This window comes from Micropterus salmoides, unplaced genomic scaffold, assembly GCF_014851395.1.
Source record: "Micropterus salmoides isolate LMB-PRFRI ecotype aquatic unplaced genomic scaffold, ASM1485139v1 Ms_hic_scaffold_1, whole genome shotgun sequence".
NCBI lineage: Eukaryota > Metazoa > Chordata > Actinopteri > Centrarchiformes > Centrarchidae > Micropterus > Micropterus salmoides.
In genome coordinates this window covers 30093884-30107093 of record NW_024040040.1, presented here as the reverse complement: position 1 = coordinate 30107093, position 13210 = coordinate 30093884, and the positions used below count along the sequence as shown (strand labels likewise).

Here is a 13210-nt window from a genome sequence, read left to right as displayed (position 1 = left end):
GGCAGGAAACCCTAAACTCCCCCCCACACACGTAAGCATGGCAACTGACCTCCCTCTTTGTTTAATTACCTCACATCAAAGGATATTCTCCTTTCACAGCCAGATGTAAATTTGTGAGGAACTTTGTGTAAACAAAGAGTACTGTCTCCTCAAAACTCAAAGAATTACCTTGTTTAATTAAATAATCTTTAAGTTACTTAACTAGGTCTCTCCACTCCATTTGATTAGTTATGTTACCATGTTGGTGTTATTTGTTGTTGAAAAGAATCTAAATAAGTTAATTTTGCAGTGTTTAATTTTCAGCAAGGATCCCTGACCTTTATTCATTTTATGTTGTAATCAATGCTTTGTTCCCAACACTTTCTGACACTTCCTTTAGAAAGGATATGATAAAGAAATGTCATCCCATACTCGATTAATTTTCCAGCTTGAATTTAAGGTTAAATAACTAAATTCCCCAGCTCCTGAGCAAAGATTGTTTTAGGGTTAATCAAAGCTATCCTCATGTAACCCAAGCTCCCCCAAGTGGACAAAATAAGTATTACATGCCATCGTTCTGAAATGCCGTTTAATGTATAAATGTCACTCTGTATTTACCTGTCCATAATCTAATGCCATTTGTGTATCTTGCTTATATTCTCTAAGAACGTGTTACAGCCAATATATCCAGAAAGCTAGTTAAGTTCCTCTCATCTGATGTGATTCCTATGAAATGCTAACCTTTTAAGGTCTAACTACTGACAATTGTTTTCCTTTTTATCAAGTGCTTAAAACTAAGAACCGTACAACAGTTTGACAATTAAGGTTTGATTGTGGGAAGATATTTGATTAGAATACCCGCAAATAGATTTTTGACTTTTAATATGTCTAAAGAAAGACGGTCTCTCAGGAAACCAGAAACAAGCCCTCCCTCAGGGGAACAAAGGACTGCCCTCTGGGAACCACGCCCCAACAGACAAAAGCAGCTACACACGCTGTCTCGCGCTCTCTTGTTCTGCTCTTGTCTTGGCCTCTTCAACTGTGCTTCAGCATGCGCCCAGCGTGCCCCATCTCCCGGCAACGCCCTAAGAAGTTCGACCCGGCGCAGCGAAGGCTTTGTTCGTTTCAAGCCACCCACGCGAAGTGCCACAACCTCAGCTTTCCCTCGTTTCCAGCAACTTTACTTGCTTTTTATTTTCTTTGGTTTTGTTTTGTTAAAAGTTATCAGTCCATTAAGTTACACTAGTTTAATTGAAGAAAGATCAAGTTTTTTTTTAAGCTTTATTTGTCAAGCTAACTTAAATTGATACCACCGTCCAAGCCACGTGGTCCCGACAGCAGTAACCCAAGGATATCCAAACAGAACAGCCTCGTTGCCAGACGGAGGACGGTCAACACTTGATGGTTTTTCTTCATTCAAGACACGGAGAACCCCCCAGAAAATTCCCTAGGAGAAAGCCAGGAATTGGGCAGCTAGTGTGGGGACCCGTGCAACCGGCCAAGGCAGGCCGCCGACCCATAGTAAGGCAAAACAAGGCAGTCTGTGATCAGTGATGTCCAATAGTCTGTTAATCCATTATCTTTAGTCCTAGTCATCTAAATACTTTCATTAGTTCTCTTCCGCCGTATGAGTCAAATTCTCCCCGCGATAGAACTCCACATTCTTATTGTTTAGCCATTGTTTATTTCTTTGATGTATGTTTAACCGCGTTTATGTCACCTTAGTTAGTTAAGAAATTGCCACGAGAATTTACCTCTTCGATATGAGACTGACTGATTGATTTAAATAATTGAGTGATTGTTAACTAACTGACCACTAGTGAATAATTGTATAATTATTAGCCATACCCAGAATTAATATTCTCTGAATATTAAAATTCATAATTTTGTATTAATCCTCATAAATTTATTAGATCAAAAGTAGTCATGCTACAACTCTTAGTTCTTTGTCTGCATTATTTTTGTTTAGTTTGATCTGTATTCTGTGTTCTAGTTCTGATCACTGTGTTTATAGTTGGTCAGTGTTTGTCTGTTTACATGGGTTTCTGTTATTGTCTGAAGTTAGATTCTTGTCTGGTATTTTGTAACGTGTTCTGTCTGTTCCCCTAGTAATCTGCCTGCCTGCCTGCCTGTCTCTCTGTTTTCCCCCGCTGTCTCTCTGCCTGCCTGTTTCGTTAGTCCTGATTCCTCTCACCTGTGTTTCTCCCGCCTGCTCATTAGTCCCTGGTGTTAAATGTTTGCTGTTTCTGTTCAGTCTCTGTCCAGTCATTGCAGTGTTTTGTAGTGTGTAGCCTGCCTAGCTCTGTCTCTTCCTGTTTCCCTGGGTTTTGTGGATTTCTTGTGGATCATTTATTTTGGATTTTGGATTCAGTCACTCTGAAGTAAGTGTGCTCGCCTTTTGTTGGTCAAATAAACCTTTTCTGAACTTGACCTGCTCAGTGTCCTGCGTCTGGGTTCTCCAACCTGCTCAACCTTACAAATCTGTGACAATTGTGTGTGTGTATATATAAAGAGTGTTAGGAGAATGGACAGAAATAGACAGTCGTGTAGTTGTGTTTTGAGATCGATAGTAGTTGAGGATAGAAGCGGTGAATTCTAGGCAGTAAAGAAGCCGGAGGAATTCCAGTGGAACATGGATTTGAAAACATTGTAGGTGTACAGAAACAGCCTTTCAGGAGAGTTCTGAGTCAGAAGAGGGTTGGAGGCTAGTGGCAATATCTGAATTTCCGAAACATGGAATGAGAAATAGTCAGCTATTGGGTTTTGTAACCTGGGATGCAGGAGGCTTGGACAATGACTGGTGCTCGGCCGAAACCAGGGGAGCCTCCGCGTGACCTGTGTCATGACTAGACAGTACAGGTGCTGGTCATATAATTAGAATATCATCAAAAAGTTGATTTATTTCAGTAATTCCATTCAAAAAGTGAAACTTGTATAATGTATACATTCATTCCACACAGACTGATATATTTCAAGTGTTCATTCCTTTTAATTTTGATGACCATAACTGACAACTAATGAAAACCCCAAAATCAGTATCTCAGAAAATTACAATATTGTGAAAAGGTTCAATATTGAAGACACCTGGGGCCACACTCTAATCAGCTAACTAACTCAAAACACCTGCAAAGGCCTTTAAATGGTCTCTCAGTCTAGTTCTGTAGGCTACACAATCATGTGGAAGTCTGCTGACTTGACAGCTGTCCAAAAGACGACCATTGACACCTTACACAAAGAGGGCAAGACACAAAAGGTTATTGCTAAAGAGGCTGGCTGTTCACAGAGCTGTGTCCAAGCACATTAATAGAGAGGCGAAGGAAAGGAAAAGATGTGGTAGAAAAAAGTGTACAAGCAATAGGGAAAACCGCACCCTGGAGAGGATTGTGAAACAAAACCCATTCAAAAATGTGGGGGAGATTCACAAAGAGTGGACTGCAGCTGGAGTCAGTGCTTCAACAACCACCACACACAGACGTATGCAAGACATGGGTTTCAGCTGTCGCATTCCTTGCGTCAAGCCACTCTTGAACAAGACACAGCGTTTCATTTTCCAACAGGACTTGGCACCTGCACACAGTGCCAAAGCTACCAGTACCTGGTTTAAGGACCATGGTATCCCTGTTCTTAATTGGCCAGCAAACTCGCCTGACCTTAACCCTATAGAAAATCTATGGGATATTGTGAAGAGGAAGATGCAATACGCCAGACCCAACAATGCAGAAGAGCTGAAGGCCACTATCAGAGCAACCTGGGCTCTCATAACACCTGAGCAGTGCCACAGACTGATCGACTCCATGCCACGCCACATAGCTGCAGTAATTCAGGCAAAAGGAGTGCTGTACATGCTCATACTTTTCATGTTCATACTTTTCAGTTGGCCAACATTTCTAAAAATCCTTTTTTTTGTATTGGTCTTAAGTAATACTCTAATTTTCGGAGATACTGTTTTTTGGGATTTTCCTTAGTTGTCAGTTTTAATCATCACAATTAAATGAAATAAACATTTGAAATATATCAGTCTGTGTGTAATGAATGAATATCATATCCAAGTTTCACTTTTTGAATGGAATTACTGAAATAAATCAACTTTTTGATGATATTCTAATTATATGACCAGCACCTGTATAGTATAAAATGGTAATAAACTTGATTGCATGGAGCGGTGGGGAGAATGAATTTAAATTTAGGAGTGTCATGGCTACTTGTATAAACAATAGAAAGAGACAAGAGTAGAATGGCAGAGGACAATGTTACAAGTATGTAGAAGTCAGTGTTACTGGGAGGAAATGTTTTTCAGTTTTAGGACAACTGGACTTAAAGACTTACTTAAAATGAATGGACATCGTGGACGCCAACTTCTGTAAAACCTCGACAAAGAAGAAGAGTTCGATACAACCTGGCCCTCTGAGAGGGCTGATGTGGAAGGATACACTTCCGCTGTGACATCATAGGGATTGTTTTAAACACGCTACCAGGTATCCAGAAGTGCTTGGGTACTCTGGAAGGGAGAATGGTGTTTTGCTGCTAGTCCGTGAATAGTTGAAATAGTTTTGCTTTATTGTCACCGGTGGAAAGGGCTGATTTGCTAGCTGGTTGTGTGTTTCAGGTGAGCGACTATCCACACCGATTCTTTTGAAGCTGTGGTCAGAATATTTGCCAAGTAGTGGATTCGGGTTTTAATGGCTTAGCTTGTCGTTCGGCGTCTGAATCTCCAGTGGGTCGGAGAGGAGTGTCTGGATGGGGTGAAGGCAGGATCTGCTCCTGGAGCTGCTGGACGGCAGAGCCCAGAGTATATTTGAGTTGATGGAGGATGAAAGCTGAGAGCACTGGGGAACATGGACTGCTGAGCGCAGTTAGGAAATGGTGAGGATTCCAAGACTAAAGTAGTAGGTGAATTTCTTCTAATGTTCGCTGTCTCAAGGGTTGAGAATGAGCTCCTGGTCCATTGTTTGAGGTAAGCATGTTCTATACTAGCCTTTTGCAGGTCATGTGAAAAATGAGTCGGAGGTGAAGAAAAAGGATGAGGTGTGCTTAAATACTTTAGAGCAGAAATGCAATGTGTCCGAGGCGTGGTCTTTGTTACCAAACCTAGTTAGGAAACACAATTTAATGTGTATAATTTAACGTCAGTTATCTTTTTCTGTGTATTATTTTTTGGAGATACAACAAAATCTATTTCATCCTCACATTTTTTCTTGATAAACTTAAAGTTAGCTAGGTTGACTGACCTCGCTAACTTGGGCAACACTTCCTACGGTAAGTTAGTTTCACAAGAAAGGCCTACCGCTGTCTTCATACGTACTCTTGTTGAGTTAGTATCAACAGTAAGTTTAAGCATCAACATTTTCTTTCCACAGTAAAGAAAAGTAAATTAAGGTCTTCCACTGTGAGATTTCCTTTTAGTGACAGAATGTCTACTGGCAAACAGTGATAAATAAAGTAATATCATACATGGAGGATTTCCATGGCACTGAAAATTCAGACTAAATAAGTGTTTCTTAGAACAATAAATTTATTGTAAAAAAGGCAAGTCTATTGAACAGCTGTTTTTGTGTCACTACTGTTTTGTCTACACATGTAATGTATGCAAATGATCTTGAAACCCTTAATGCTAATCAGTTTGAAGGAGGTAATCACAGACAGTTCTATGTTTAGAGCATTAGATTATAATTTCTTTCTGTCTTTTTTCAGCTCTGCTTATATATTCTCTCTTCTCTTTTCATCTCTTCTCTCAGGAAGACGTAGCCATGCAGAGTTGTGGTTACTCCTGCTCTCCTCTCAATGTAGTGGACCTCATAGTGGATATCATGTTTATTATTGACATCCTCATCAACTTCAGGTCTGACTTTAGACACATCAGTATGTAATAGTAGTAGTAATTGTATTAGTAGTAACAATAGTAGCAGTGTTGTTCTAGTAGAAACAGCTTCAGCAGTAGCCGTAGCCGAATTAGTCATAGTAAATACAAAAATGCTGCAAGTCGAATTCCTAAATCCAGTGCTCTGTCCTCATTAATGTTAATAAAGCTCATTGTTAAAGAATTAACCTGGTAGAGGTATTAGTAAAATAGTTAATGGTACAAAGTAGTTTTCACTGGCTTACTTCTAAAACATGTGCTGTGAAAAGTTTCAGAAAATCAACTACTAATGTCAGTAATTTTTTATATAATCTACACTCTTCTTCTCAGGACAACATACGTGAACACTAATGATGAGGTGGTGAGCCACCCGGTGCGTATAGCCGTCCACTACTTCAAAGGTTGGTTCCTCATCGACATGGTGGCTGCTATTCCCTTTGACCTGCTCATCTACCGCAACGGAGAGGAGGTATATCATGATGGAGGGAGGGAGAGACGATTGGCTGTTTATGTTCCGCAGAGAAAGTATAAGGGAGGACTAGACAAGTGGTAGGAAGATGGAGGGATAACAAGAACAAAAGAGAAATGCTGTTGTTGCATTTACGTGTCTTCTATCTATACCAGTGTCTTTATCTGATGGAGTAAAGAGTAGATGGGAGGAGGAATACAAGGAGGTGGAAGATAGGGAATATCAGTAAGGAAGAAAGAGGCAGAGGATGTTTTTGTTTCAAAAAGGTGATTTTCAGTCAGCTGGGGTGGAGTCACTTTACATCACATAATGCAGAATAAACAATGCTAGTGATGTTGTTAAGGAGAAATACCAAGCATTCTTTGCTTCCACCTTCTCCAATGCAAAACAGTATTGTCAAAATTCTGAATAGAAATGCAAAACAATCTATAAATAGTATTTGACCCACAGTTGCAGACAAATCATTTTTCCTTCATTGAAATTCTGATTTTCAAGAACAAGTCACGGATTTCTATTTGTGGTTCATGATGAGTAAACACTAATTTTGTGGATATTGAATCTATTTGTAGATTGCGTTTTGTGTTTACAAATTGAAATATATATTTGTGACTCATGCATTTACAATGATATTGACATCGATTTACCCCTATACACTCATTGTCATTTTGCGTCATCACTGACAGCTGTAGAGGAGTACGAAGTGTAATTCTATATCTATTAGATTTGACACATCTACATTACAGTTTGCGCAATTATTGGAATTTTTAACACTTAAATAAAACTGGGTGGGGGCATTTTGTGCACTACACAGTAAATGCAGCCTACAGCCTATGTAATATGGTTCTAAATATAGAGAAGAAAGGATTTTTTTAGATTGAAAAGTTCCATTTTAATTTAAGTAAATATCCATTAATTACTGGAATTAATCCAACAGTGTTTCTACTTTTGTCCATATAATTGGAATCAAATTATCTTTTCTTTTATTTCCATGAAATTTCTTGTAAATTTATATTTCTTGTAAGTTATAACTTATTATATCTCCAAAAATGTATAATAACATAATTGTTTGGACTTACGGTTTAAATGACATCAATAGTTACATTAAATAATGTAATTAATATTATGTAATATAATAAAAATAGAATTTAACTGTGTTAAATTCATGTCGGGGCGCCACTCTTAAAGAAAACTGATAACCAATTACCTCATTTAGTGTCATAAGATACACTAAACTATCAATTTGGAAATGATCATCAATACCTAGTAGCTTGATGGATTTAGAGTTTTACATAGAAGAGGTTGGCGATATATTCACTCTTATGCAACATTTAAGAAACCTGCACACCCTCACCGGCCACTTTATTAGGTACACCTGTTCAATTACTTGTTAACACAAATAGCTAATCAGCCAATAACATGGCAGCAACTCAATGTATTTAGGAATGTACAGTAGATGTAGAAGTTCAAACCGAGCCTCAGAATGGGGAAGAAAGGGGATTTAAGTGACTTTGAACGTGGCATGGTTATTGGTGCCAGACGGGCTGGTCTGAGTATTTCAGAAACTGCTGATCTACTGGGATTTTCATGCACAACCATCGTTAGGGTTTACAGAGAATGGTCAAAGAAAATATCCAGTGAGCGGCAGTTGTATGGCCCAAAATGCCTTGTAGACATCAGAAGTAAGAGACGAATGGGCAGACTGGTTCGAGATGGCAGAAAGGTAACAGTAACTCAAATAACCACTCATTACAAGTGTAGCCACCTGTCGGAAGCTCTGTCTTCAACCGGACTCTTATCCAGTTTTATTCCACACTTTGTCGTTACATTTTTTATATCCTTTTTATTTAACTTAAGTTTTACGTAGGTTAAGGATTTTAGTCATCCGACATGGATTTTAAGCTAGATGGTCGTGAAAATGCCATCAACGCTACTGACCACAACAAAGCTCCGGTGACTATGCTAGCCAAGATAACTCTGCCCCATGAGGACTTTACACTCCTTAAGAAAGCGAACAAAAAGATTGCTGACCTTACGGAAGACATCCGACGACGGGAAGAGAAAGATTCCCTGTTGATGATGGCTTTATGGATGTCACTTCAGTACAAGCCAAACAGATTGTTTCTCTTAGCTCAACCGCTAACATCCAGGACAACGTGCTATGACCCCTCTACCCTTCCAAGGCTTTCCTCTTGCTCGACTCCGAAGCATCAGTCAATCTGGGCTGAAGTGGTGGTCCGTGGCTGCAAGAGAGGCTCGGACGGGGCTGCCTCTCCTCCGCACATCGGCCTCTCCAACCGCTATGCAGCCCTGTCTGACGACACTCCGGTTCATCCAGCGGATGCACCTGCGGCTTCAAGTCTCCCTGATACGGATCCCTTTCGGCGGATAGTGCCTGCCGACACTGTTGCATCTCCTCCACCGGCTACATCTCCCGCACTGGCGGCAAACGGTGATCAGCTGGGCTGCCGGTCTGCCGCTGGGCCTGATCATCGGCCGTCATCCCAGTCAAAAACCTCCACTTCCCGACGTAGGATCCTGAAGGAGGCTGTGCTCAGACACTCCGGAGGCCTTCTCTACCCTGCACCGTCGGGTAGCCCTTCTCTCAGGTCTGTTACTGCTACTCCAACACAACACTCGGCAGCTCACACACTCCATCCTCAGTCCGCACGCAGTGTTGAAGAAGATTCTGCTCAGTCCTGCTCTGGAACCCCACAAACGGCATCTCCTTGTCGCCTTTTCTCCCCAACCACACTAATAATTGGTGACTCCATAACCAGAAACATCTGTTTCTTTAACGCTCTTCTTTCAGAGCCAAAGCCAACACCTGTCTGATTCCAACACCAACAATCTGGTCGATCACTTCAATCATATCTGCTTGTCGTCACTAAATATTACTGCTCCTCTAAAGGTTAGGCCTACGTCTAAAGCTAGTAAGCAACCCTGGATAAATGACAGCATTTGCAGCCTCAAAAGGGAATGCAGGAAAGCAGAGCGCAGACGGAAAAAAATCCAGTCTCCAAGTCCATTACCTCAGTCTGAAGGATTTATTTATTAACTACAATAACATGGTTAAGGATGCGAGAACACACTATTTTTCTGAACTCATTACTACACATAAACACAATCCCAGGTTTCTGTTTAAGACTGTGGATCAGCTGGTAAACCCAACCCCTCCTTGTGCCTCAGCTGGAAGTAATGACGACTGTGAATTGTTTTTATCTTATTTTACCAATAAGGTGGTGTCAATCAGAGCCTCTATTACCCCCGCGGCCTCTTACTCAGAGGTTCCTCACCAGCAACAAGAGAGTTTTAACCAGTTTTATCCCATTGACTTGTCTGAGCTTTTAAAAACAGTATCACAAATGAGAGTGTCCTCCAGCCCACTTGATGAAATACCTACAAAGTTTTTACTGAAAGTAATGGATTCTGTTGGGCCCCATTTGATCTCTGTTTTTAACAGCTCCCTATCTACTGGTTGTGTTCCTGATTATTTTAAAACGGCTTGCGTGAGCCCACTTTTAAAGAAACCTGGTTTTGATCCCTCCCTCCATCAAAATTGTAGACCAACTTCAAAACTGCCTTTTATTGCAAAGATTCTAGAAAGAATTGTGTCCAACCAGATATACACTCATACACACACCATACTAATACTGTGTTTGACCCCTTTTGCCCTCAGAACTGCCTTAATTCTACGTGGCATTGATTCAACAAGGTGCTGAAGGCATTCTTTAGAAATGTTGGCCCATATTGATAAGATAGCATCTTGCGGTTGATGGAGATTTGTGGGATGCACATCCAGGGCACGAAGCTCCCGTTCCACCACATCCCAAAGATGCTCTATTGGGTTGAGATCTGGTGACTGTGGGGGCCATTTTAGTACAGTGAACTCATTGTCATGTTCAAGAAACCAATTTGAAATGATTCGAGCTTTGTGACATGGTGCATTATCCTGCTGGAAGTAGCCATCAGAGGATGGGTACATGGTGGCCATAAAGGGATGGACATGGTCAGAAACAATGCTCAGGTAGGCCGTGGCATTTAAACGATGCCCAATTGGCACTAAGGGGCCTAAAGTGTGCCAAGAAAACATCCCCCACACCATTACACCACCACCACCAGCCTGCACAGCGGTAACAAGGCATGATGGATCCATGTTCTCATTCTGTTTACACCAAATTCTGACTCTACCATCTGAATGTCTCAACAGAAATCGAGACTCATCAGACTCATTTTTCCAGTCTTCAACTGTCTAATTTTGGTGAGCTCTTGCAAATTGTAGCCTCTTTTTCCTATTTGTAGTGGAGATGAGTGGTACCCGGTGGGGTCTTCTGCTGTTGTAGCCCATCCACCTCAAGGTTGTGCGTGTTGTGGCTTCAAAAATGCTTTGCTGCATACCTCGGTTGTAACGAGTGGTTATTTCAGTCAAAGTTGCTCTTCTATCAGCTTGAATCAGTCGGCCCATTCTCCTCTGACCTCTAGCATCAACAAGGCATTTTTGCCCACAGGACTGCCGCATACTGGATGTTTTTCCCTTTTCACACCATTTTTTGTAAACCCTAGAAATGGTTGTGCGTGAAAATCCCAGTAACTGAGCAGATTGTGAAATACTCAGACCGGCCTGTTTGGCACCAACATCCATGCCACGCTCAAAATTGCTTAAATCACCTTTCTTTCCCATTCTGACTTTCAGTTTGGAGTTCAGGAGATTGTCTTGACCAGGACCACACCCCTAAATGCATTGAAGCAACTGCCATGTGATTGGTGATTAGAAAATTGAACAGGTGTTCCTAATAATCCTTTAGGTGAGCGTATATAAATGACAAATTATTTGAAAAGTTTCAGTCTGGTTTCAGGAAGTACCACAGCACTGAGACTACCCTGCTTAAAGTCACCAATGACCTTTTAATGTCTGCTGATGAAGGTATGTGCTCTGGTATTCCTGGACCTTAGCGCTGCTTTTGACACCATTGATCACAACATCATGTTTGACAGACTTAGGCACTGGGTGGGGATCTCTTGTACTGCCCTAGAATGGTTTTCATCCTACCTGTCAAATAGGAAGTTTTGCATGTCTGTAAACAACTATGTCTCTTCGTTCTGTCCAGTTAAATATGGTGTGCCTCAGGGGTCTGCTTCCCCTTGGACATATTATCCATAAACATAGAATTTCTTTTCATATTTATGCTGATGACACACAAATGTACTTGCCCGTCAGATCCACAGACCCTGGAATGCTGAGTTCACTTACCGACTGCCTTTGTGAAGTTAAAAAATGGATGTCAAATAATTTCCTCCAGCTGAACTCAGACAAAACAGAAATCCTGGTCATCGGGTACTAGCAAATGGCAAAACAAATACTACCATCTGCTGGTTCCCTTGTAAATCACATTAAGCCTGTTGCAAAGAACCTTGGTGTCTGGTTTGATAGTAATTTAAATTTCGAGCAGCACACCACAAAGCTTGTTCAATCATGTTTTTATCAACTTAGATCGAATTTTTGCTATATTTCTATGTTAACTTTTAAGGACACCGAGACCATTTTACACGCCTTCATCTCATCATGCCTGGATTATTGCAACAGCCTTTTTTTACTTGTTTATCCCAAAAATCTACTGATAGACTCCAGTCTGTCCAGAACTCAGCTGCCAGGCTTTTAACCAGAACAAAGAAATATGACCACATTACCCCTATTTTAGCTTCACTACACTGGCTCCCAGTATATTTTAGAATTGACTTTAAAATTGTATTGATCACTTTAAAAGCTCTTCATGGCCTCTCGTCTTGTTATATTTCTGACCTTTTAGTCCCATACACACCAGCACGTACCTTGAGATCCTCGGGCAGAGGTCTGCTATCTGTTCCAGAGTCTCGACTGAAAACTAAAGGGGACAGAGCCAGCCTGCCCGAGGAAATCATCTTATCTTAAACGTGTATTTTAGTCTTTTTGAATGTTTTCTTGCTTTTATCTTGTATTGTATTTGTATTACTTTTATTGGGGTATTATTGTCTTTACACTTGTTAAAGCACTTTGTAACTTGTTTTTGAAAAGTGCTCTACAAATAAAGATGATTATTATTGTTATTATTATTATTATTATTATTATTATTACAACCAAGGTATGCAGAATACCATCTCTGAATTCACAACACGTCGAACCTTGAAGCAGATGGGCCACATTGTCACTCCTGTCAACAGGAAACGGAGGCTACAATTCGCACAGGCTGAACAAAATTGGACAATAGAAAATTTAAAAACATTGCCTGGTCTCATGAGTCTTGGTTTCAGCTGCACCATTTAGATGGTAGGGTCAGAATTTGGTGTAAACAACATGAAAGCATGGATCCATCCTGCCTTGTAACGGGCTCTATGGATCCAGGCTGCTGGTGGTGGTGTAATGTTGTGGGGGACATTAGCTTGGCACACTTTGGGCCCCTTGGTACCAATTGAGCATTATTTAATTGTTTTGAGTATTGTTGCTTACCATGTCCATCCCTTTATGACCACATTGTACCCATCTTCTGATTGCTACTTCCAGCAGGATAATGCACCATGTCGCAAAGCTGAAATCATCCAGTAGCGTTCTGACCATGGAGTACCGTGACAAATCCCGGTGGGCCGGCCAGCCTCAGGGCCGGTGGGCCACCTTCCTTAGCCTACCTACTTTTTACTAATAATAAAAGAATTGGCAGAAGGTTGAGCAACACGGGCCAACCCCCCCTTCTCCCCTGGCCTGTTGGTCTATACCATATGAACATCTACGCAGCCCTTAGCCCACTCCATCCATCTCACTCACACCACAGTGACACTGACAGCTGGAAAACGAGCTACAATAGAACATGGAAAAGCAGAGTTTAACTGACATGCAAGTAAATGTAAAAAAGTAACCGACTCGTTCTGTAGTAGCA

At 41.0% G+C, this 13210-nt stretch overlaps 1 protein-coding gene across 1 annotated transcript in view; it reads left to right on the top strand.

Annotated features, from left to right (window-relative positions):
* Positions 1-13210, top strand: part of kcnh2b (potassium voltage-gated channel, subfamily H (eag-related), member 2b) — a 309793-nt gene that overhangs the window by 271596 nt on the left and 24987 nt on the right. The window contains exons 8-9 of the mRNA XM_038723752.1: positions 5715-5818; positions 6167-6305. Of these exons, the coding sequence (XP_038579680.1) occupies positions 5715-5818; positions 6167-6305 (243 nt within the window). The remainder of the gene's footprint in view (positions 1-5714; positions 5819-6166; positions 6306-13210) is intronic.